The 21,993-nt window shown below is 41.8% G+C and overlaps 1 protein-coding gene and 1 non-coding gene across 3 annotated transcripts; both read right to left on the reverse strand.

The window, feature by feature from the left end:
* Positions 1-1,804: 1,804 nt before the first annotated feature.
* Positions 1,805-1,911, reverse strand: LOC127229002 (U6 spliceosomal RNA). The gene has a single exon (XR_007835092.1). It is a non-coding gene; the product is annotated as a U6 spliceosomal RNA (small nuclear RNA).
* A 315-nt stretch (positions 1,912-2,226) lies between these two features.
* LOC127228086 (tripartite motif-containing protein 30A) lies at positions 2,227-20,502 on the reverse strand. 2 transcript variants are annotated; one of them, XM_051192524.1, is made up of 9 exons: positions 20,486-20,502; positions 18,257-18,323; positions 9,589-10,063; positions 8,268-8,363; positions 7,095-7,325; positions 4,995-5,017; positions 3,757-3,857; positions 3,508-3,534; positions 2,227-3,284 (listed from the first exon to the last, which is right to left on the reverse strand). In XM_051192524.1, the coding sequence occupies exons 3-9, from the start codon at positions 10,006-10,008 to the stop codon at positions 2,680-2,682; spliced, it is 1,503 nt and encodes a 500-aa protein (XP_051048481.1). In that variant the 5' UTR covers positions 10,009-10,063; positions 18,257-18,323; positions 20,486-20,502; the 3' UTR covers positions 2,227-2,679. The 2 variants fall into 2 exon arrangements, with proteins under 2 accessions (XP_051048481.1, XP_051048482.1); XM_051192525.1 differs by lacking the exon at positions 20,486-20,502 and adding an exon at positions 17,866-17,937.
* Between the last annotated feature and the right edge of the window lie 1,491 nt (positions 20,503-21,993).

Raw genomic sequence — 21,993 nt, forward strand, 5'->3', positions numbered from 1 at the left:
TGTCTCTGTAAAGGTAACAGACTTTGGGCTGGGGAGTTGATTCCGTGGTTAAGAGCACTTGTTTCTGGTTAAGGGCCTGGGTTTGATTCTCAGCACTCACATGGAGGCTCACCACCTTCACAGGCACCAGGCATAAATGTGGTGCACAGACATACATGTGGGTAAAACAACCATACACTCCAAATAATAAAGTAAACCTTAAAAACAATAGACTTTGTCCTTTACGTCTGCCATCAACTTCTAACCTCTGTGAAAAGGCTGAAGGTAACCAGGCAAGCATAGCCCTGGCCACACTGTCCTTGATAAATGCCACAATTGTGTGTGATTCTAACTGGTCACAATATACAATGAAATTTATTACAGAAGAAAGGAATTCCCATGAAACACAATTATAGAAGAAATTTTAAATATAAGATCAGACAGCTCTGAAGTTAATATTTATTTTTAACAAACAGAAATGATTATTGCAAAACCAGAAAAAAATATGGGAGTTTGAAATCTAGTTTTTCTATTTCTTAAAACAAAGTGGATTAATAGTTTTGGAGTAAACCAATATATCTTCTTTTCTTCTTCTCCTCCTTCTTCTTCTTCCTCCTCCTTCTTCTTTTTTAATGGAGTCTTACCCTGTACTCGAGGCTGGCTTCAAATGCACAGAAATCATGCCACAACCTTCCAGGTTCAGGGATGGGATGCATGAGCTACCACAAAAGGTTCTGATAATACAATCTTAATAATTTATTTTAGTCACAGTGATAAGGACTGACCCCCATGGAATAAGACACCATACTGGATTGCTGAAACAAAGCAAGTTTCTAGTAAGACTACTGTTTATATTTTTTAGTTCTTTGGTTTGGTTTTTCAAGATACGGTTTCTCTTTATAGTTTTGGTGTGGTTTATGGTTTATAATACAATGAAATATAAATTTGCCAGTATGGTCATAATTACTAAAAATAATCTGAGTATCACAGAATTTAGTTCTTGATAAGGCACTAAATTACCCTTATGTGTGAAAAAGAAGAAGCATACCTATACATATACATAGACACCCATGAAAAAAGCTGGAGTGATCTGGTCATGATAGTAATTATCCAGGAATTAGGAATAAGACTTGTAGAAAGCCACCCTTTGTCCCCCATTTGCCCATGGGTTCCTGGTACACTAAAATATGGTACATATCTCCAATAATTCACAGCACAAACACTAAGATGCTTCTTAGTTATACTGCTCTATATTTATCAAATTTCTTATTACAAAAAATTGTATTTGCTCCTTTTGTGTTTATGTGTGTGTGTGGGTCTCTATATGCCACAGTGTGTGTGGAATTTAGAGGAAAGGCTTTAGGAATATGGGTTCAGGGGATCAAACCAGGTACCCAGGTTAATGACAATGGCTGAGCTTCATATTTACTTTCTTACACTGGCTTGAAGCATCTGCAGTATTTATGGCAAAATTATAAGAGAATAAGCACATCTGCTAAAGTATGTTATTCATCCTGGGACTGCTTCCATGCTTAGAACCAGGACAGGTACTCTGGATACACATTACTCTCTCTGTCTTTCTCTCTCCCTGTGTGTGTGTGTGTGTGTGTGTGTGTGTGATGTTTTAGGACATTAATGTTCTTCCAAAATATGGAACATGCGCCAGGCAGTGGTAGCAAATGCCTTTAATTGGAAGGCAGAAGGAGGCAGATCTCTGTGAGTTCAAGGCCAGTTTGATCTGACCTACAAAGTGAGTACCAGGACAGCCAGGGTTGTTACACAGAGCAACCCTATCTCAACAACAACAACTACAAACAAAAAACAAACACAAACAAAAAACTTCATGAATTTGTGTGTCATCCTTGGGCAGGGCCCATATTAATTTTGTCTGCATCATTCCACTTTTGGTAGTAATGCTGCCTAAATGAGCACACCATTTACTTTCAGGGTGTATCATTTGTGACCTTTTCTCCTTAATTCATGGTGAAAATGGCCTACTGTTAAGGTGCACTTCTCTCTCTCTCTCTCTCTCTCTCTCTCTCTGTTTTTTCCAGACAGGGTTTCTCTGTATTTCTTTGGAGCCTGTCCTGGAACTTGTTCTGTAGACCAGGCTGGCTTCAAACTCACAGAGATCCTCCTGCCTCTGCCTTCCGAGCACTTGGATTCAAGGCACAACCCACCAATCCCAGCTTTAAGCGTGAATTTCTTAACTGTGGACTCCTACATATAACTTTCAAAACTAATAGACAAGTTGTTGAAAAATTTATTTCATCTTCTTTCATTGATGCAGAATGAGGTTTACAGAGACATGGCAGTGGTGAGGCAAGTCGCCCAGTGGTGGTACACCTCTTCATATGCACGAGGTCTTAGGTTCCATCTCTTGCATGGAGAATAAAAGAAGAATTTGGCAGCAGTGTTATCTCACATAACAATGACTCAAACACTTGTCCTTGAATATATGGGAAATGATTTACTACTCTCACCTAAAAAAAAAAAAAAAAAAACCCAAAGAACTGAGAACATGGGCCAAAGAACTGAATATATCTTCTTTAGCAGTGCTCATACAGGAAGACTAGAGACAGTATACACACACACACACACACACACACACACACACACACGGGTAAAATGCTATCCATGAGCTCAGTCATATGAGATACATACCAGAGCCAGAGGCCTTGCACAGAAACAGATGAAGGTTTAAGAGTCTGGCCAGCATACTGTCATTGGCTCTGAACATCCCATAGGATTAAAATATGGAAAAACCCTATCAGGAAAGGAACTTGTACAGAATCTATAGATCAGAGTCCCATGGTGGGAAATATTGTAAAATGAGAGAGTGCTGGCTGCATAGTCGAGGAAAATGCCAATACGACAGGGAGGAACCATCAGAGAGAGGGTCAAGACTTTGGGTTTGGCTGTGAAAGCATACTCCTCAAAAGCATTATACACACATTTGTTCCACAATCCTATGACCCAGAAGCCATATTTAGGTTGATAATGTGAGTCGTTGCTGATACCCAAACGAAATAAGGGATCTAGGCGTCTTTCAGCATTTGAACAAAATATCGGATTGAAGAGGTAGCTTCCATCACTTAATCCCAGAACCCAGGCACCTTTTCCGGACACATCTACTTCCCAATAATGTTTTCCTGATTGGATAGCTGGGTAGCCCAGGACACCTTCATGACAGTTCTCAGCCCCAGGTGCAAAATTTCTTGTTTGATGTTCTTCATATCTTATTTGTCTCTTGTCAGCAGTAATGGCAATGTTTGGATTGTTGTTTTGAATCAATGTCACTTGAACTGCACAAAAATGACAGGAGTGAGTGTCATAAGGGCAGGAAACAGCCTTATTTGTTATGGATATAAGTTTAAGAAGAAAGGAATTCAGTGTAGAAATCACAGCAGAGGCAGATTGCAGAAGCATACTACATATCTTGGGAGAAGCAACAAGGGCCTAACAGAAACACAAACTCTGCAAGACAGTGAGACACAGGTAGCCTATGGTGCTGTGTTTTCTCCTTACCCCAGTAGCGTTGGACTTCTATGAACTCTGAAATGATAAAAATTCACAATATTAAATGCAAACAAAGGTATTCTAAAGTTCATTTCTTCTCTAGATCAGGGGAAGAACTGAAAACCGTAACAGGGTCAAAGATGGTCATGTCCCATCAGAGATGATCAAATCATCCGTACATGGTATCTAATCTTCCTTTTTCATATCTAGAAGCCACTAGAATCCCAAAGCCAAGTCATGTAACACAACTCTCCTCACCTTGCAGCACTTGCAGCATGCCTTGCAGATTGGGGGCTCGGAACACTCTTCTTCGTTCCTTGGGTATGGTTTTGGGTTTCATGAGTGAAAAGGCATGACTCCTAGGGATAAAAACAATTGACCTCCAGTCCCTCTTAATGAACTCAATCACCACAGAATTCCTCTCATTTCAAACCACAGACACGCTTGAGGTCTTTTGAGGATGCTGAAGAGGGTAGTCTGCCAGCTGGGGATATGGAAAATACAACCATGTTCCATCCAACTTACTTTCAATGTGGTATTGGGAAGGTTGTATGTTCTCAGAATCATGGTTCTTGCCTTCTAAAAAGTAAGCAATTTATTTTATCCCACTCTGCTTCCTTGCGCTCACAAGAGATGATGGAATAATAAAATCTTAAAGCAAACAAAAACTAAGGTATGTGGGGAAAAATGTGTGGGAAAATATTTTCATGAACATGGGTTCTTGGGAAAGGATCAAAAAGCAGGTACAGAACCTACACCCAAAGCAAATCAAGTATGGGAAGTACATCTGGAAAAGTCCAATGTCTTCAAAACCTTTAGCCAATATAGAGAATAGATGACATCTCTTGGGAAAATTACAAACAGTTGGAAAAGATGAGGACATCAAACTAATACGAATATGATGCTAGTGTCTTAGGAAACTCTTTGGTGTGGCCATGTGGGTGTGCTATCTGGACACAAGGATATTGTCTTTCCACACTCCTGTAGAGTATAGGATCAGTTGTTCATGCCTGTAGCAAAGTGTTATGCGCAGAGATTCAAGACTATTTTTGTAAATCTAAACACATCCAGAAAGACTTGATGTCTTCTAGTCTCAGGAGAAAATAATATGAACATACAGGAATTTTCCTAATGGACAGTTCTGTACTTTGCAGACATCGAAGACACATCCTATCTACCATAAACCAATCACTTGTTAAATCCAGATCCACATACAGGCACAAAGGATGAGTAAAATGCTGAAATCACAATGGAGGTAAGAATACCCTAATCTTTTATCCCGAATTCCACCACTGAGCCAAACAGTTCCCCACAACCCATTTCTCTATCATAGACTCTAATCTATTCTCAATAGTGGCAAAATATTCAGTTCCTGTTTTTTAATCAGAAATTCAATACTACATCTAAATTGCCTCAACCTGGGAGAAACTTTGTTCTATTTGAAAACTAAGTCATTCTTACCACACAGAAAGACTATCACTGGTAGCCATACATACCATTTTATGATGTCATCCACACCCTAGATAGGAAGAGAAAAAACAGGAGTTACGACTTCTCATTAAGATGGTGGGTGAGAATCCTTGCAACTGAAACTCTATGAAAGAAAACAGTCATGATAACACATGAGGAGCTGTTTTCTGCAAGTGATAGTCTGTAAATGATCTGATTTAGGCAGCAGAGATCAATGTAGGAAAGCAGGAGCTTCCCCACAAATGGACTCCCATAGCCAAGTCTACTACCAGAGTGGACACCATGCTGGAAAATAAAGCTGCTTGAGGCAAAGCACTACCAGGACCAGAAGACATCACAGTGGAGAGCAGGGGTCTCAAGGACTTAGAGCCTATCCTTCTCACACACCAGTACACAGGGAACATGGGAGCCACTAACTCCTCTGCCACAGCACCAAGTAGAACCTTCTAGGGATCTGAGAAGCTCATCTTTCCACTCAGCACAACTGTTAGAAATTCACTCTAACCGTATTCTTTTTAATTATTTCCTATCATTATATATTCCATTCTTGCATATGCCAGTCTATTGTTTGGCTTTTATCTGTGACTTGATCAATTAGGCTTTGAGATTTTTTTGTTTTGTTTTGTTTTGTTTTTTTCTTTTCTCCACAGTCTACTCACTGGCATTCTTTGCAAGACTATTCGGCAACATCTCATGGGCTTCCCTTCTTATTTCTACATTTTTTCTTTATTATCTCTCCTCTTTTAACTTCTTTTCAAATTTCTTTTATTTTATGTGTGTTTTGTCTGCATGTATGTCTATGCACCACATGCGTGCCTGCCTGGTGCCCATGGAGGTCAGAGAGTGTCACACCTCATGGAACTGGGGATAGTAGTGAGTTACTATGAAGGTTCTGGGATGGAACCTAGGTCCTTTGCAAGAGTAGCATGCATGCATGCATGCTTAATGGCTGAGCCATCTCTCTGGCTCTACTTTTTTGCTTTTTAATTATAGCCTTTCATAGCTTTAACAATGTCTAAAACCTGTGAACCCCTGAGAGCATCCAGACATTTCCCACTACAGACAATTTTTCTATCTTGGTTTTTTTTTTTTTTTTTTTTTTTTTCCTTTTAAGCTCATACTTGGGCTGGAGAGATGGCTCAATGGTTACAAACATTTGTTGCTATTCTACATGGTGGTTCATAGCCATCTATAACTCCAACTCCAGTTCCAGGGGATCCAATGACCTCTTCTGACCTTTGGAGGCACCAGACATGGTGCACATGCATAGAGGCACGCAAAGCAGTTATGCACATTAAATAAAAAAAAATCTCTCTATATGTATGTATGTATGTATGTATGTATATGATTCACTGGGCATGGTGGTGCACACTTTAATCCCAGCACTCAGGAGGAAGAGGCAGGTCAGTAGTTCAAGGTCAGCCTGTACTACATATTGAGTTCCAGGACAGCCAGGGCCCAGCTACAGGTGGTTTTGAACTACAATATGGGGGCTGGGAATTGAACTCAGCCACTCTGGAGCAGCCAGTGCACTTAATTGCTTAAACACTGCAGATGGGGTAAGCCTCAACTCACCCTAGTGGACAATATAAACATCTCTCATAACTCGTTCCTGGTTTGCCAGTGACTAGCTGGAGTTAATAAAAGTACTTGAAGCTGGATGGTAGTGGTGCTCGCCTTTAATCCCAGCACTTGGGAGGCAGAGGCAGGTGGATCTCTGTGAGATCAAGGCCAGATGGTCTATAGAGTGAGCTCAAGACAGGCTCCAAACTACAGAGAAACCCTGCCTCGAAAAGTTTAAAAAATTAAAAAATAAAAATAAAAGTACTTCAACCACACACAGCCTTGTAAAGAGCCGATGCCATAGATGCCCACACATCCAACAGATCTCCCCAAACTTTTATCTTTTGTGCTGCACTTGATAAACTAAATAAAAATAGAATTCCACTCCTTGTCATTTATACAAGCAATGATTCCCCAGTCTCTGAACCTGGCTCAGGAAAGAGTTCAGGGAGGGCACACAGAGCCCTAAATGTCCTCACCAGGAAGATCACAGCAGCACACAGGGAAGGAAATGACTTCCAGGTCTCCTGACTCTCAGAAGCTGGGATCTCCTGCAGTCTTACCTGCAGCATTTCCATGGCTGAGCACTGCAACTGATGCTCCACATCTGAGATGAGGTCTCCTAGCAACTTGCTCTGCTGGGCATGCTTATCTTCAGCCTCTGCCAGGCTTTTCATAATGTCTTTCTTCTCTTTAGTCAGCTTCTGCAGCTCATTCTTCATCTCAGAGTCCAGAATGTCTCCCAGCTTCCTAAACTCTGTTTGAACATTTTCTGCATCTTTCTGCATTTGATTCTTCAGAGATAAGAAATGGGAGAATTACTCAGTCTGACAAAATGTCCCCTGTGGGAGGTTTTGTTTGTTTGTTTGTTTTGTTCTCTTTGTTTGTTTTCCTAGCTAGGGTTTCTCTGTGTAGTTCAGGCTGTTCTGAAACTCACTCAGTAAACAAGGCTGGGATCCATGAAAATCAGAGATCCATCTGCCCCTGCCTTCCAAGTGCTTGGACTAAAGGCATGCACCACCAACACCCAGCTAAAAGGATAAACAGATCTTTAAATTTTTTTTTGATTAAAAAAAAGATTTAAATTTTTATTTTAAGTTTGTGTGTGTTTTGCCTGCCTGTATCATGTGTGTACTAGGTTCCCACAGAAGCCAGAAGAAAACATCTGGTGTCCCAGAATGAGTTAGTGTAAGGAACCAAATTCAGCAAGAAGTATTTAACCACTGAGCCATTTTCCCACCCATCCCTTGGGTTTGGGTTTTTTTTTTTTTTTTTTTTAATTCTGAGACCCATCCTCACCCTGTGTCCCTAGTTGGCCTAGAATTTGCCAACTCACAGAGATCTGTCTGTCTTTGCCTCCCAAATGCTAGAATTAAGGCACATGTCACCATACCTGCATCTTATTCCCTAGCAGAAACTGAACCCTGAGTACGTATTCATGATGCACCCATTCCCAAGCATCTTTGAAACAGTCATAGTTCTAGAAAACACCAAAGGAGTGAGTCCCAGGCCTCTGCCCATTCTCACCAGGCCCCTCCATGGTGTGAGCTCCTCACTTAGCCAGGCTCAGCTGTGATGCACTCACTGTCCAGCCCCAGCTCCAAGGGAATAGGTAGAGAGGACTAATCAAGCCTCCTTGGCCTCATCATCTACCAGGGAATGAAGAGTCAGGGAGCTTCTTGCCCAGGTACCTCTTAGGCATCAGGCTAATTCCCTTAGGAAGGGTCCCTACTTGCCTCCCAGGAAGCTCTCTCTTTCTGAAGATCATCTTTCCAGTTCTCTAATTCTTTCTTGTCTGCCATCAGCTTCTGCAGAGCTGCCTGGAGCTTCTCCTGTGGGAGAGAAATTGTAGCACAGTCAAGCTGTGTGCTTAGTAGGGCATCTGCTCTTAACCAAAGGCCAAGAAACCCTTCTGGAAAGACAGGACATCTTAAGACTACTATGTTTCTTTAAAGAGTGTGGTATAAATTATGCACATAGAATATCTACATATATACATACAAATATACATATAGGGATTTTGTTTTGTTGAGATAGGGTTTCTTTGTGTAGTCTTAGCTGTCCTGAAACTAGCTCTGTAGACCAGGCTGGCCTCGAACTCACAGAGATCCACCTGCCTCTGCCTCCAAAGTGCTAGGACTAAAGGCGTGCACCACTACAGTCTGGCTACACATATAGTTTTTATCTATTATAAACAAAGAGATAATAAACATTAAAAATAAGGCAAACAGGCCAGGCATTGGTGGTACACACCTTTAGTCCTTGCACTTTGGGGGCAGAGGCAGGTGGATCCTAGGTTCATTATTAGCCTGATCTACAAGAGTAAGTTTTAGGACAGCCAGGGTTGAACAGAGAAAAACAAGCAAGCAAACAAACTAATAATAATATTGCCTCATTATATAAAGAATCCTTGTTCCTCTTGCCTCAGAAATGTTAGAGTTATTGGCATCTGCTACCACACCCAGCTAACCTTTTTTTTGACACTAATGTGTAAAACAAGAGGAAACTGATAGCAAGAAAAGAGGAAATGAGGTGTAATAATAGTCTTTTTAATTAACTAATTAATTTTGTATGTGAGTTTGTGTGGTGGGGGGCAGGCATGTGCTTATGTACACTCACACTTATGCCACCCCAGGTATGTAGAGGTCAGAGAACAACTTGCAGCAATCAGTTCTTGCCTTCAATTGTGTGGTTTCTGGGTTCAAACTCAGATCACTATGGTTAGCAACAAGCCATTCAGCCATCTCTCCAAACCTCATCTCATTTACTGTGATAACTAAAGACTAATCAGAGCTTTTCTTGGACATAAAATTTCAACAGTATACAACAAGCTGTAAACATATTTGCTCTTGCTATAGAGTTTGAGCCCAGATAGATTCTTTTATGAGTAAGCTCAGTGGATAGTCCTATTCCTTCAGGCCTTAAAAGGTAACAGGACAGAATGAAATCTCAGGCCTCCATTCCGTGATGATCAAGTAACTGAATGATCACAAGAAGCAGAGATTTCACAACAGGTACTGTTTCTTGCTCTGTGTCCCACATCCTCCCACTTCTTACCTTGTATTCATGGGCTACCTCTTCAATGAGAACTGTTTGGTGTCCTCGGTGCTCCTGAGATCGCTCACAAAGCCAGCAGATGGCCACCTTGTCCTTCTCACAGAAAAGCTGGAGTTTCTCTCCATGCTTTGCACAATGAAACACCTTCTTCTCCTCTTGTGGGTTGGACTCGAATCTCTTGATCTTCTCCACTATGTTGGCTACATGTCGATTCAGCCTCAAATTCTCAAACGGGTAAGTCACTCGGCACACAGGGCAGATGAACTCTCCCTCTTTGCCATTGCTGGACTCATAGTTCAGTGAGATGCAGGCTCGGCAGAAGCTGTGACCACAATCTGCACTCATAGGTTCCACCATCAGGTCCAGACAGATAGGACAGGTCACCTCCTCCTTGACATTCCCCATGAATTCTGAAGCCATAATTGCTGTGCCCCTGTGTCTGCCTATCCTTACTTTTGACACCCGTGCTCAGGTTCTGCAAGATTGAAAAGATGAAAAGAGGACCAAGTAAGAAAGGGAGGAACAGAATGAACACTGATTATGCAGAGATCAAGGATGGGCCATGACAGCACTAGTACAAGACAAACAGCCAATGGAGAAAAGCAATAGGAGCAACTAAGATAAAAATGCAAAAGTAACATGCATCCAAACATTTAGTTTGACAGCTGTTATCTTAAATTGAGTTCTGGGAATAAGGACCTGGAAAATAGTTCCAATATAGAGTACTGGCCTAGAATGCACAGGGTCCAAGGTTTGGTCACCAGCATTGCACAAACAAAACCCAAATTAAAATCAGAAATAACAGACAAGACAAACAAGACTAGAAATATGCACAGGCTATAATATAAACAATGGTAGAGATAGGGTGGTCCAAGATTCCCAAATAGAAGACATGAGGATTTATGGGAAAAAGACAAAGGCCTTAGGTATAAGAAATAGCATGCATGAACATCCTGCCACAGAAGTTCAGGCATTTCCTTGGGTTTTTAACTGCCAGTGTGGCTGCTTTGCAGGAACTGAAGGGTGTCTGGTATTACCTAAGCCTCTAGGAGACAGAATATATTATACTTCTCAAATGACTGATTAGACCTCAGATTCTGAAACAGGTAACTAACTCAGAGCTCTTACCTAAAATTAAGGCAAAACTAAATCAATGCTAATTACCAGTAAGAGTGCTCTACCACCCCAGCACGCAGAACACTTATTAATTACCAATAACAATGTCCTACCACCCCAGCACACAGAACAGTAATTGCCAGTAAAAGTGTCCTACCACCCCAGCACACTGAATCTGGCTGAACCATAAAGTAGTCTTTCCCAGGGCCAACCTGACAGTGCCCACCTCTCATGGCAAAGGAGCCCTGGTTAAGCTATGGCAATCTCGCTTCTATGTGGAAGTGTCTTGGTACCCTATCTCCTCAAAACCATAATTTGCCCCTGAAAATTCTCCCTGAGACACTGATATTACCTTCCTCCACACGGAGTCACCAACCTCCTGAGACCTGAGGACTCTGCCACCTTTCTTCTACTGCGTGGCACTGTCAACCACACTGTTCCAGACACCTTGGGATCAGAGCCACAACTGAGGTCCACCATTCCAAGGTCCACACCACACAGTGCCCACTTCATGATGGGCTACCACAGCCTTTCACTGCTTTTGTCTATATGCCATAACAGATTACATTAGAGTCAGTAATTTATAAAGAATAGAGCTTTATTTCTTACAGGTCTAAGATGGAAGAAGTCTACGATTGAAGGAATCACATCTGGTAACTGGCGAGTCTTTCATTTTCTTGTTTTTGTTTACTTTTGTGTATGATTTTTTTTTTTAAAGACAGGATCTCACTATATATCCCTGTGGGCCTGAAACTCCCTAAATAGGCTGAATTGGCCTCAAACTCACAGTGACCTGCCTGCTGGAATTGAAGGTGTCTGCCAACACGCCCAGCTGCAGAGGTCATCTTACTGTATCATGTCATGATGTAAAGTTGAAGGGAAAGAGGAGATGTGTGCAGCCAAGAGTGTTTAAGAAGGTGAGGATGCCAAACTCATGCTTTCACCATGAATCAAACCCAACAGCAGTGGTTATTCCTACAACAGTAACAACAATCCTCTCAGGATGGCTGTAGGTCTCAACGTTTAATCCTATAGACTTGAAGATTAAATTTACTATGAATTTTAGTGGTCAGAGTCAAAACATAATATGCACCATTCCCTGGAGTCTAAGCTGCCACCATGTCCTGCTACCCAAGGCTTGAAACTCTAGGCTTTTTCTTTCCTTCTTCTTTTTTTTCCTTCTATTTCTTAATTGAAATATATCTGTCTCTCATATAATATATCCAGACCACAGTGTCCCCTTCCTCCACTCCTCCAAGCTCCCCCTCCACACCTTCCCTTGTCCCCAGATCCTCACCCATTCTGTTTCCTCTTCAGAAAAGAGCAGGTCTCCAAAGAGACAGAAGCCAAACACAACAAAACAAGATAAAATAAGAAAATGCAAAAGCTCTCATACTGAGGCTGGACAAGGCAACCCAATAGGAGGAAGAAAGTCTTAAGAGAAGGCAAAAGAGTCCGAGACACACCCACTCCCATTGTTAGAAGTCCCACTAAAACACCAAGCTAACAGCCATAACATACATGCAGAGGACTTGGTGCTGACTCAGCAGTCCCCATGCTTGCTGCTTCAGTCTCCATGAGACCATGTGGATCCTGCTTAGTTGATTCTATGAGCCATGTTTTCCTAGTGTCTTCAACCCCTCTGACTCCTACAATCTTTTTTCCCCCTCTTCTTGGAGTTTCTTGATCTCTGAGGGGAGAGACTGGAGACCTCCAGTTTAGGCTGTCTCTCTCTGCATTGTTTAGTTGCGCATCTCTTCACTTGTACCTATCTGCTGATGGAGGAAACTTCTCTGATGACAACTGGACAAGGCATTGATCCAAGGTTTCTGGGCTATCCAGTTTCTCTTTCCTACATAGTACCTTCTCGTGCTAAAGAGACTAGAACATATAGGTAAAGGCTCCATGCAGTCACCAGCTGAATCTCTCTACAGTCAAAGAGCTGTGTGGATGTTGTCCTTTGTAATGGGGCCCTGCTTTTCCTTTTGTGGAGAGCAACACTGTATCCTAGCATCTCCTCATGATCTCCACATGACCCACTCGTGTAAAGAGTAAGGTTTTTCTCCAGTCGCCTAGTCTTGTCCCGTCTCTGCGCCAGCCCCAAATAACACACTGAGACTCTGTATTAGATATAATTTTGTTGGCCCGTTACTTGTTTCTTATCGGCTAGTTCTGTCTTAAGTATTAACCCACTTCTATGTATTTTCACATGGTCTTACCGAGAATGGAGGAATGGCAGTTCCGTCCTCTCCAGGCTCTCCATCTCGACTCCTCCCTACTACTTCCTCTTTCCTCCTCGTCTCCTAGTCCCGCCTATCTAGTTTTCCTATTGGCCAATAGTACTTTAGTCATTAACCAGTATGAGAAACATATACAGAATGACATCTCCCATCATTTCCTCTTTTCTGTCTAAATAAAAAGAAGGGTTTTAACCTTAACATTGTAGAGAGCCACCGGTGCCATTCCTGAAGATGGCGCCGGTTTCCTGTCCATAAGCCAGCAAGGCATGGATGCGCGATCCACGTCATGGGGTGACCATTACGAGCACTGCGGGCTGCAACTGTCAGTAACAGGCACAACTCCTCTGAGCATATATAAGCAGAGCCCTTTTTCCTCCTCGGGGTCTTCCCTCAACTTGCTGTAATGAGCCGCGCAATAAACATAGCTGCAGAAGAATCCTGTTGTTGAGCGTCGTTCTTGCAGGCAAGGCGATAGCGCTCAACAAGTGGTGCCGAAACCTGGGAATCTGACATAGGCAGTACAAGGGGGACCCTTCAGTCAGCTGGAGAGGATTCAGAACTGTGGCAGACAGGTAACAAAATAAGGTAAGTTCTGATAGACATGCTATCAGGGAAGCATGTCAGAAGCAGAACGTGAAAATAAGGTAAGTTCTGATAGACATGCTATCAGGAAAGCACGTCAGAAGCAGAACGTGACGAAAAGTTGGGTGCGCGCAAAAAGAAAAAGGCCAGCAAAGAGAAAGTGAAAGAGCCCCGAGAGACTGATCAAAAAAAAATAAAAATAAAAAAAAATAAAATAGAAAAGAAACAGAATAATAAAAAAGCCACAGATGGAGAGAATCTGGATACTGTATGGTATTATATTGTCTTTTTTTGTTTGACTGCTGAGGAAACAACTGTTAAAGGAAATGTTGCTGGATTAATTCAATTTATATATTTTAAAAATGCTTTGACTCCAAAATTTAAGTTCAAGGACAAGTTCCTGGGGAAAAGGATTTCTATTTTTGTTTCAACAGGGCAGTTAACTCAGATGTTTCCTGTTTTTGAGGAGGATGGAAATCGTACTCATCAACCTTTGGAACATAAGCAGGTTAAGGAATTGGCTGAATCTGGCCATGCTTATGGCATTAATGCTAACTACATCTCCTCACAAGTAGAGAGACTGTCTGCTATGGCTATGACCCCTGCAGACTGGATGTTTGTCACAAAAGCATGCCTCACTATGGGGCAATGTTTGGAATGGAAAGCCATATGGCATGATCTTAGCCAATCACAGGCCTCCATTGATTCACGATTAAAAGGAGGATTGATGGTAGTCAATCAGAGAATTGATTTGGTGCAGGAACAAATTGACACACTCTGGCAGCTAGCCCAACTGGGCTGTCAATGGAAATATTCCAGTTTATGTGTCACCAGTGTACAATATGAAAATTATACAAGAGCTGCAAACCTTTCTAAACAAATTTTTCTGTATCTTTTAGGTGAATGGACAGGAGAATTTGATAGCCTGATGGACCAACTCCGAATGGCCATCGTTCATGTGAATTCCACCAGTGTGGACGCCTCTCTATCAGAAAGATCGTTCTCCTGGATCTCCACCGCTTTTTCCCACTTTAAGGAGTGGGCGGGTGTAATGGGGTTTGGGCTGCTGTTATATGGTGGGGTGGTGCTCCTGCTCTGGTTGGTGTGTAAGCTATGTGCTCAACAGGCACATGGCAAAGTGGTTATCGCTCAAGCCCTAGCTGCTATGGAGATAGGCTCCTCTCCCACTGTGTGGCTAAGCATGTTAAAATATGGACATTAATTGTCCAATAGGACAGCCCTTGCACCCTGAGTCTTCTATGACATTGCACAAGATTAGGGTGTCCATTTTTTTTTTTTTTTACCAGAAACAGCCCTAACGTTCTGCGGGGTTTTTTCCCATTGCACGCAGATAGGTGCTTCTTTAGTTTAGCCTACTGTACTAAATTCTTCATGCTCAGGTTGTTTGGCTTAGCACTGCACTCCGGGTTGACTCTGGCCAGCTCTGAGAAGTTGGTTGCATGTGGGTTGGTGTCTAAGGCCCCACCTCCAGGGAAAAGATGCCGGACGGGTATGGCACTGACTTGGCTGACTACCAGGATTCAGGGGCATTACAATGTCCATCTCGTTACTGGAGATCAGACCACTACCCTTGCCTGTTGCGTTTATAAAACAAAAAAGGGGGAGATGTAGAGAGCCACCGGTGCCATTCCCGAAGATGGCGCCGGTTTCCTGTCCATAAGCCAGCAAGGCATGGATACGCGATCCACGTCATGGGGTGACCGTTACGAGCATTGCGGGCTGCAACTGTCAGTAACAGACACAACTTCTCTGAGCATATATAAGCAGAGCCCTTTTTCCTCCTCGGGGTCTTCCCTCAACTTGCTGTAATGAGCCGCGCAATAAACATAGCTGCAGAAGAATCCTGTTGTTGAGCGTCGTTCTTGCAGGCAAGGCGATAGCGCTCGACATAACATAGCAAAATACATAACATAACAGTTATCAAATAAGAATCACAGTTAACAATATTTAGTCCATTAACATTTAGCAAGATTAAAAGAAACTATTCTATCATCTATCCTATATTTGTGAGTCTAAAGTCCTATATGTAACTTATCTTTAAGCTTAACTAAGGAAAACTATAACCATAACTATCTGTCTTCAACTCCTTCAAAGACCACAGAAGGATAGTATATAAACTCTAGAAATGACAGAGACATCTCGCCTTGTCAGTCACCTGAAGTTCTTCTGTAATCTTCCATCTTCAGCCCATAGGCCATGGTGTGTCTGGCAGACTCTTCAGCAAAGTAGGAAACTTTAAACTGTCATTTTTCTCTGTGTCCTGCAGACCGTCTGGCAGACTCTTCCATGAAGCAGGAACTCTGTAGCAATGTCCATCTTGAATCAGCAGTCACTTTTCTGTGGGTCCTGCATGTCCAGTTTATACAGCATAAAGTCCAACAGTCCAGACAAGAGCAGTATCTTGTCCAAATGGCTAGTCTTGCCATATTGGAAGTAAACTTCATAACTCATTTCTTTGATGTCCATCTTCCTTTCTGACGCAGGTGGTGTTGCCAGGAGCAATTGTGTCTCACTGTCAAGAAAAACCCTAAACCATTTTAAATGCCATATTCTGTAGGTCTTTGAAAGATTTGAAGAATGCCTATTCATCTTAAATACATGTCTGTATATCTAGAAATCCTAACTAACTTAACTATAAGTTTTGACTATTATGGGTAGCTATCTAAAATCTGTACTAAATTATACATTACATTTCTGAGTTATATAAACACAACATCTAAACAAGAGGAGAAATATACTTAATCACAAAATTGACTTTAAATTGTATCAATAAATGAAATCCATTCCAAAACAAAGTAATCAATAAATGTCTGGGCATTCAATTCAATTCCTTTGATCAACATGTCTATTGTTATACCAATACCATGTGGTTTGTATTACCATAGCTCTGTAGCACAACTTAAAATCAGAGATGGTATTACCTCCAGCAGTTCTTCTATTGCTCAGGATTTGTTTTTCCATATGAAGTTGAGAATTGTCCTTTCAAAGTCGATAAGAGTTATGTTGGAATTTTGATAGGAATTTGTTGAATCTGCAGATTTTTTTGTGTAGGATGGCCATTTTTACTATGTTGGTCCTATAGATCCATGAACATGGGAGATCTTTCCATCTTCTGATACCTTCTTTAATTTCTTCAAAGACTTGAAGTTTTTATCATACAAGTCTTTCACTTGCTTAGTCTGAGTTAACCCAAGATATTTTATATTATTTGAGGGTCTCAGGTCATGCTTTGTAGTAATCTCCATCTGTCATGATTTGAAAGAAAATGGCCTCCAAAGGAAGTAGCACTATTAGGAGGTATGGCTTTGTTGGAGAGATATGGTCTTGGAGGAAGTATGTCACTGTGGGGGTGGGCTTTGAGGTCTCCTTTGCTCAAACTATGCTTAGTGCAGTAGACAGTTTACATCCTGTTGCTTGAGAATCAAGCTGTAGAACTCTCAGCTCCTGCTCTGGCGCCATGTCTGCCTGCACACCACCATGCTCCCCACCATGATGATAATGGACTAAACCTCTGAAACTATAAGCTAACCCCAATTAAATGTTTTCCTTTATAGGAGCTGACCTGGTCACGGTGTCTTTTCACAGCAAAAGAAACCCTAATGAAGATACCATCTATCAGCATTTGGGTGGTGAGAAACTCATGAAGCAGCTTACACATGCCACAGCGGTTCATTTTATACATCCCTGACCCCACAGATACTCTGAGCAGATAATTAAGATAGGCTACCATTGGCCTTCATACTTTGGAAAGGCAAAGTATCAAGTTCCCTACAATCCTTCCTACTGAGGATGCTAACAAGCTGCATGGTTGCTGCTCCTGTCATAAATGCCTTCCTGCACATCAGGCCATGGAGATACTTTCAGACTTGGCAAGCACTGAGCCCTGCTGAGAGAACTGTGTGAAGAGTCTACGTCTGTACTTGCTTAGGATTAGAGACACCACACTTAATCGAGGGCCACCTTTATATGGAATGTGTAAATCCTTCCCCATAAACTCTAACTAGAAGTTTGGAAGAGTTAGTTGCTCCATAATATGCAGGCATTAACAAAGACAGACACAGATAGATACAGTCAGACATAGACACAGACACACAGGCACACAAAATGACTACCACAACAAAACAAAAATATCAAAAAATGAGAAACATTATTTTATCAAAGAACTATTATCATATCCTAGTAACTGACTTCAAGGGATAGAAATCATGAATAATACAGGTAGGAATTCAAATAACAATTAATGAGGAAAACCATAAAATTGATAAGATAAAAGAACACTGAAATTCCAGAGCCTAATAATTCAGTGAATGAAACTGACCCTGAAATGGAGAGCTTCAACAGCAGACACACATGATCAAGCGAAAAGTCTATGAACTTGAAGTCCTCTCACCTGAAAATATCACGTCAAAATAAATTTTAAAAATCAGTAAGAGTTACACAAAAAAGAAAAATACCCTACAAACAAACAAATGTGGAATCCATTTGCATTGACCAACTATTTCTGAGCATGGGGCTTGCCTTGGAGTGTCATTGATATACTCCGTGAGCATTGAAGAAAACTGATTTTCAATTTTTATGGGAGTAGGGCATGAAGTTGGGTGGGTAGAAAGGAGTGAAGAATCTGGAAGAAGTTGGGGAAGAGGAAAGGATATGATCAAAATTTTATTAAAATTTTTTTTTTTTTTTTTAAGAATGAAAGTTAAACTCACCTTAAAGTATCACAGAAGTCATGGAGACAACAAAGATGCTGCTTTGTTGAGGCACATTTTTGGGGCACTGTTGAGAAAATCAGTGTACTTATTATAAGTACTCTACAAGGAGATGAAAGAGGGGGGATACATAGGGGATCACTAAGGACACATACATGACATTCACAGCAATGACAGCAACATACACATGGGAACACTGTTCTGGAAAGATAACCTCTGGGGCTACAATCAACTGAAATGTAAGAAGACTGAAATGATATGCAATATCTTTTTAATCACAGTGATGTGAGACTAGAAATCCCTAAAAGAGGGATTTGGGTAAAAACTCACAAACATATGGAAATTAAACAACATTCTCTAATGAGCAAAGAAGAAATCAAAGGTAGGTATCTTTACACAATGAAATGACAATGGAAGGCATTCCATTGAGCACTCTAGAGAGTCTAACAGGAAACCCTGCTGGGACAAAACAAAATTAAAAACAAAACAAAACAAAACAAAACAAAAACAACTATCTCAAATAAATAACTTAATTCTTGGCCTCAGTGAAGTAGAAAAAGAAGAATAAACTAAGCTAAGCCAAAAGTTATCAGAAGGGATGAAAAAACAAAAACAAACAAAAAACCCCAAAACAAAACAAAACAAAAAAAACAAAACAACCCCCCCAAAAACCCCCAGAAATACAATGAATAAAACAGAAAGACCCTAGGAAAATGTAATGAATCATTTGAGTTGTTGACTCTCTCTGTCTCTCTCAATCTCTCTTTATGTCTCACTGTTTGTCTCTGCTTCTCTCTCATCTATTCATTTATCTTGAGGACAGGATCTCACTATGCAGTCCTGACTGTCCTGGAACATCTATGTAGATCAGGCTGACCTAGAACTCATAAAGATCTTCTTGCCTCTGCCTTTCTAGTATCGGGATTAAAGGCATGTGTCATCTGCCCAGTCACTCTGAGTGGTCATCTTCTAAATAATATGCAATGAAGTAAACAAACCCAACAGAATCATGGGAAGATTTGTTGATGTCTTCTGGATGCCTAAGTTAGCTTGGGTAAACTGGTTTCTCTTAGGGTTCTTATGATCTTTTATCATTAGATATTTTCCATATCAAGCAAGAATCTAATTTTCATTATTTAAAAGTAGAGAAGAGGGTAGCAGCAGTGATATGCACCTGCCACTCCAGTGACTCCAGTGGGAATGGGGGCTGACTGAGGAGTTGAAGACCAGCCTGGGTAATACACAATGTATCATATCTCCAAGAAACATTAGAAAAGCTGTCACTTCTGGGAAAATCTTCAGATGTGCAACTCTCCCAGTCCTTTGTTTTCCCATCTGCAATCCCTTTCCTCCCCCTCCCTTGGAATTGAACCCAAGGCTTGGAAAGTTCCCTACCACTGAGCTAAGTCACAAACATTTTAAAAACATTTTATGAATGAGTCTTATTGAGTTCATGAAGGCCTTCAGCTTATGATCCTCAAGCTGGGTTGAGCACTACTTCACTTTTCAGTGAATGGCTGAAGGGGAAGGAAATAACAGCAGTCATTTCCTGGCTTGAGACTATCACATTGGGTCAGTGACTAGGTAACAGGCACAGAGCCCCTAGTACTAAACACAGAAAAGCCCTAAGAGCCCCTATAGCAGTGGTTCTCAACATTCCTAATGCTGTGACCTTTAATACAGTTCCTCATGTTGGGGGTGACCCCTGCCCATAGAATTATATTTGTTGCTACTTCATAACTGGAATCTTGCTACTGTTATGAATTCGAATGTAAATATCTGATATGCAACCCTAGAAGGGTCTCCACCCACAGATTGAGAACCACTGCCTTAGCATATGTGGAAGTGCCACATTATCATAAAAACACATTACAGAGCTCTGACTTAAGCTGTAGAGGAAGGGACTGTGTTAGAAAACAGAATTCTGGATCTCTTCGACAAGGTACAACTCAAAATTATAGATTATGAAACGGCAGGAAGGGACTGGATTTGGCTAAAAGCCATCTTTAAACCAGTCCTTTTTCCAGGAAGCACTTTCCTCATGCTCCCCCATCTGCATTTTCAGCCAGAGGCCAGAAGCCCCTCCCTCTCCAACTCCCTTTCAGCCGACAAACTCACCCAAGCAAAAACAATGTTTTTCTTCAAGACTCCCTCAAACTCTGCACCCTTATATTGCCCAACCAAACACCAGACAACCCGAAAGCGATAAATTAGAGAGAATTAACGCACCAATCCAGAATTTCAAGGTATTTCCGACTCCAACCTAGAAAAAACGAAAGTTTAAGCTCAGGAAAAGAAAACGAAACTACAGGGGAACAGACCAATGACGTGCTTCCGCATAAGCATGCCTGACTCCACCTGCTAAAGGAGTTGCCAGATTAGGACTGCCTCTCTCTGGAGTGTACTATCAACTCTCCTACCCTTATCTGGCTTTTAAAAGATTCACCTAGCCAGATCCGGACCATCTGGAAAGATGCCATTGATGTAAAGAAAGCTTTCTCCTGGACTCCTCTTGCACCTGAGCTCCAGGCTGAATTTTCTCTGGGTGTGGCCCAAAGGGAAGGAAAAACAAGGCAAGGGACAGATCTAGTGTTTCTCTGGAGTTGAATTTAGGCACTTACAGGATGAGAACAGGAAGGAAGCTGCATTCAGGGCAGCTGCCACACAATTAGATTTCCCATACAGCAGGGCCAGGATGGGGAGGGTCCCCTACAGAGCCATGCAGAAACACTTCCCCACACCCACAACAGTTAAACTAGCAAGCTGCAAGCAGCATTCCAGCAACAGTATATATACTGTTGCTGAACAGACCAAGCCCTCTTGACACAGCAGATGTGTAGTGAGATATTCACTTTGTCTGCACCTGTGGCACTGACCAGGGCCATTGGGAGGTGGGGACAGGGGCAGACATGACCTGGGGGAACTAGGTCTGGGGAAGGGGCCCAGGAAAGCTCTCTCCATTGCAGGGTTGCAGGACAGGGACAGAGAGCATCTGGAAGCATCCTTGGGACTAGGAACCTGCTGGTGTTCATCTGTCTCTGTTATTAGTTATTTCTCCCTGAATAAACATCTATTCAGCCTATCTGTTTTTCCTAATCCTTATTAAATCACAATACTGATGTGATACATTCATTGCATGCCTTCTAGAAATCCCTCACCAGAATGTCTCAGGAGTCCCCATTTGAGTTAGGGTTTCTATTTATGACCTCGGATACTGCCTCATTATTCCTGAAATTAGTTGAAAATGTGTAGCACTGGGAATGAGGGTGAGTTGGCACAGTCTGTGTCTAGCTAGCAGAGTGGAGACCTGGGGTGGATCCTCCACTGTGTACAAACCCAGGTGTGGTGGCACATGCATGTAGTGTCTTAGTTATTCTTCTATTGCTACGATAAACACCATGACTGAGGCACCTTGTAAGTACAGTGTTCGATTTGGGACTTACAGTTTCAAAGGGTTAGAGGTCATGACTATCACAATGGGGAGCATGGCAACAGGCAGGGAGGCATTGTGCTGGTGCAGGAAGGGAGAGGTCACTCTTGAGACACAAACCTGAGGCAGACATAAAGAGACACTAGGAATGGCCAGAGCGTATTGAAATCTCAAAGCTCACACTCATAACACACATACTCCAATAATGCCACACCTCCTCATCTTTCCCAAAATGTCCCACTAACTGGTGACCAGGTATTCAAAGATAAGAGCCTATGGAGGCCATTCTTGTTCAAACCACCACAGG

Source organism: Phodopus roborovskii, unplaced genomic scaffold (assembly GCF_943737965.1).
Source record: "Phodopus roborovskii unplaced genomic scaffold, PHOROB, whole genome shotgun sequence".
In the NCBI taxonomy this organism is placed as follows: domain Eukaryota; kingdom Metazoa; phylum Chordata; class Mammalia; order Rodentia; family Cricetidae; genus Phodopus; species Phodopus roborovskii.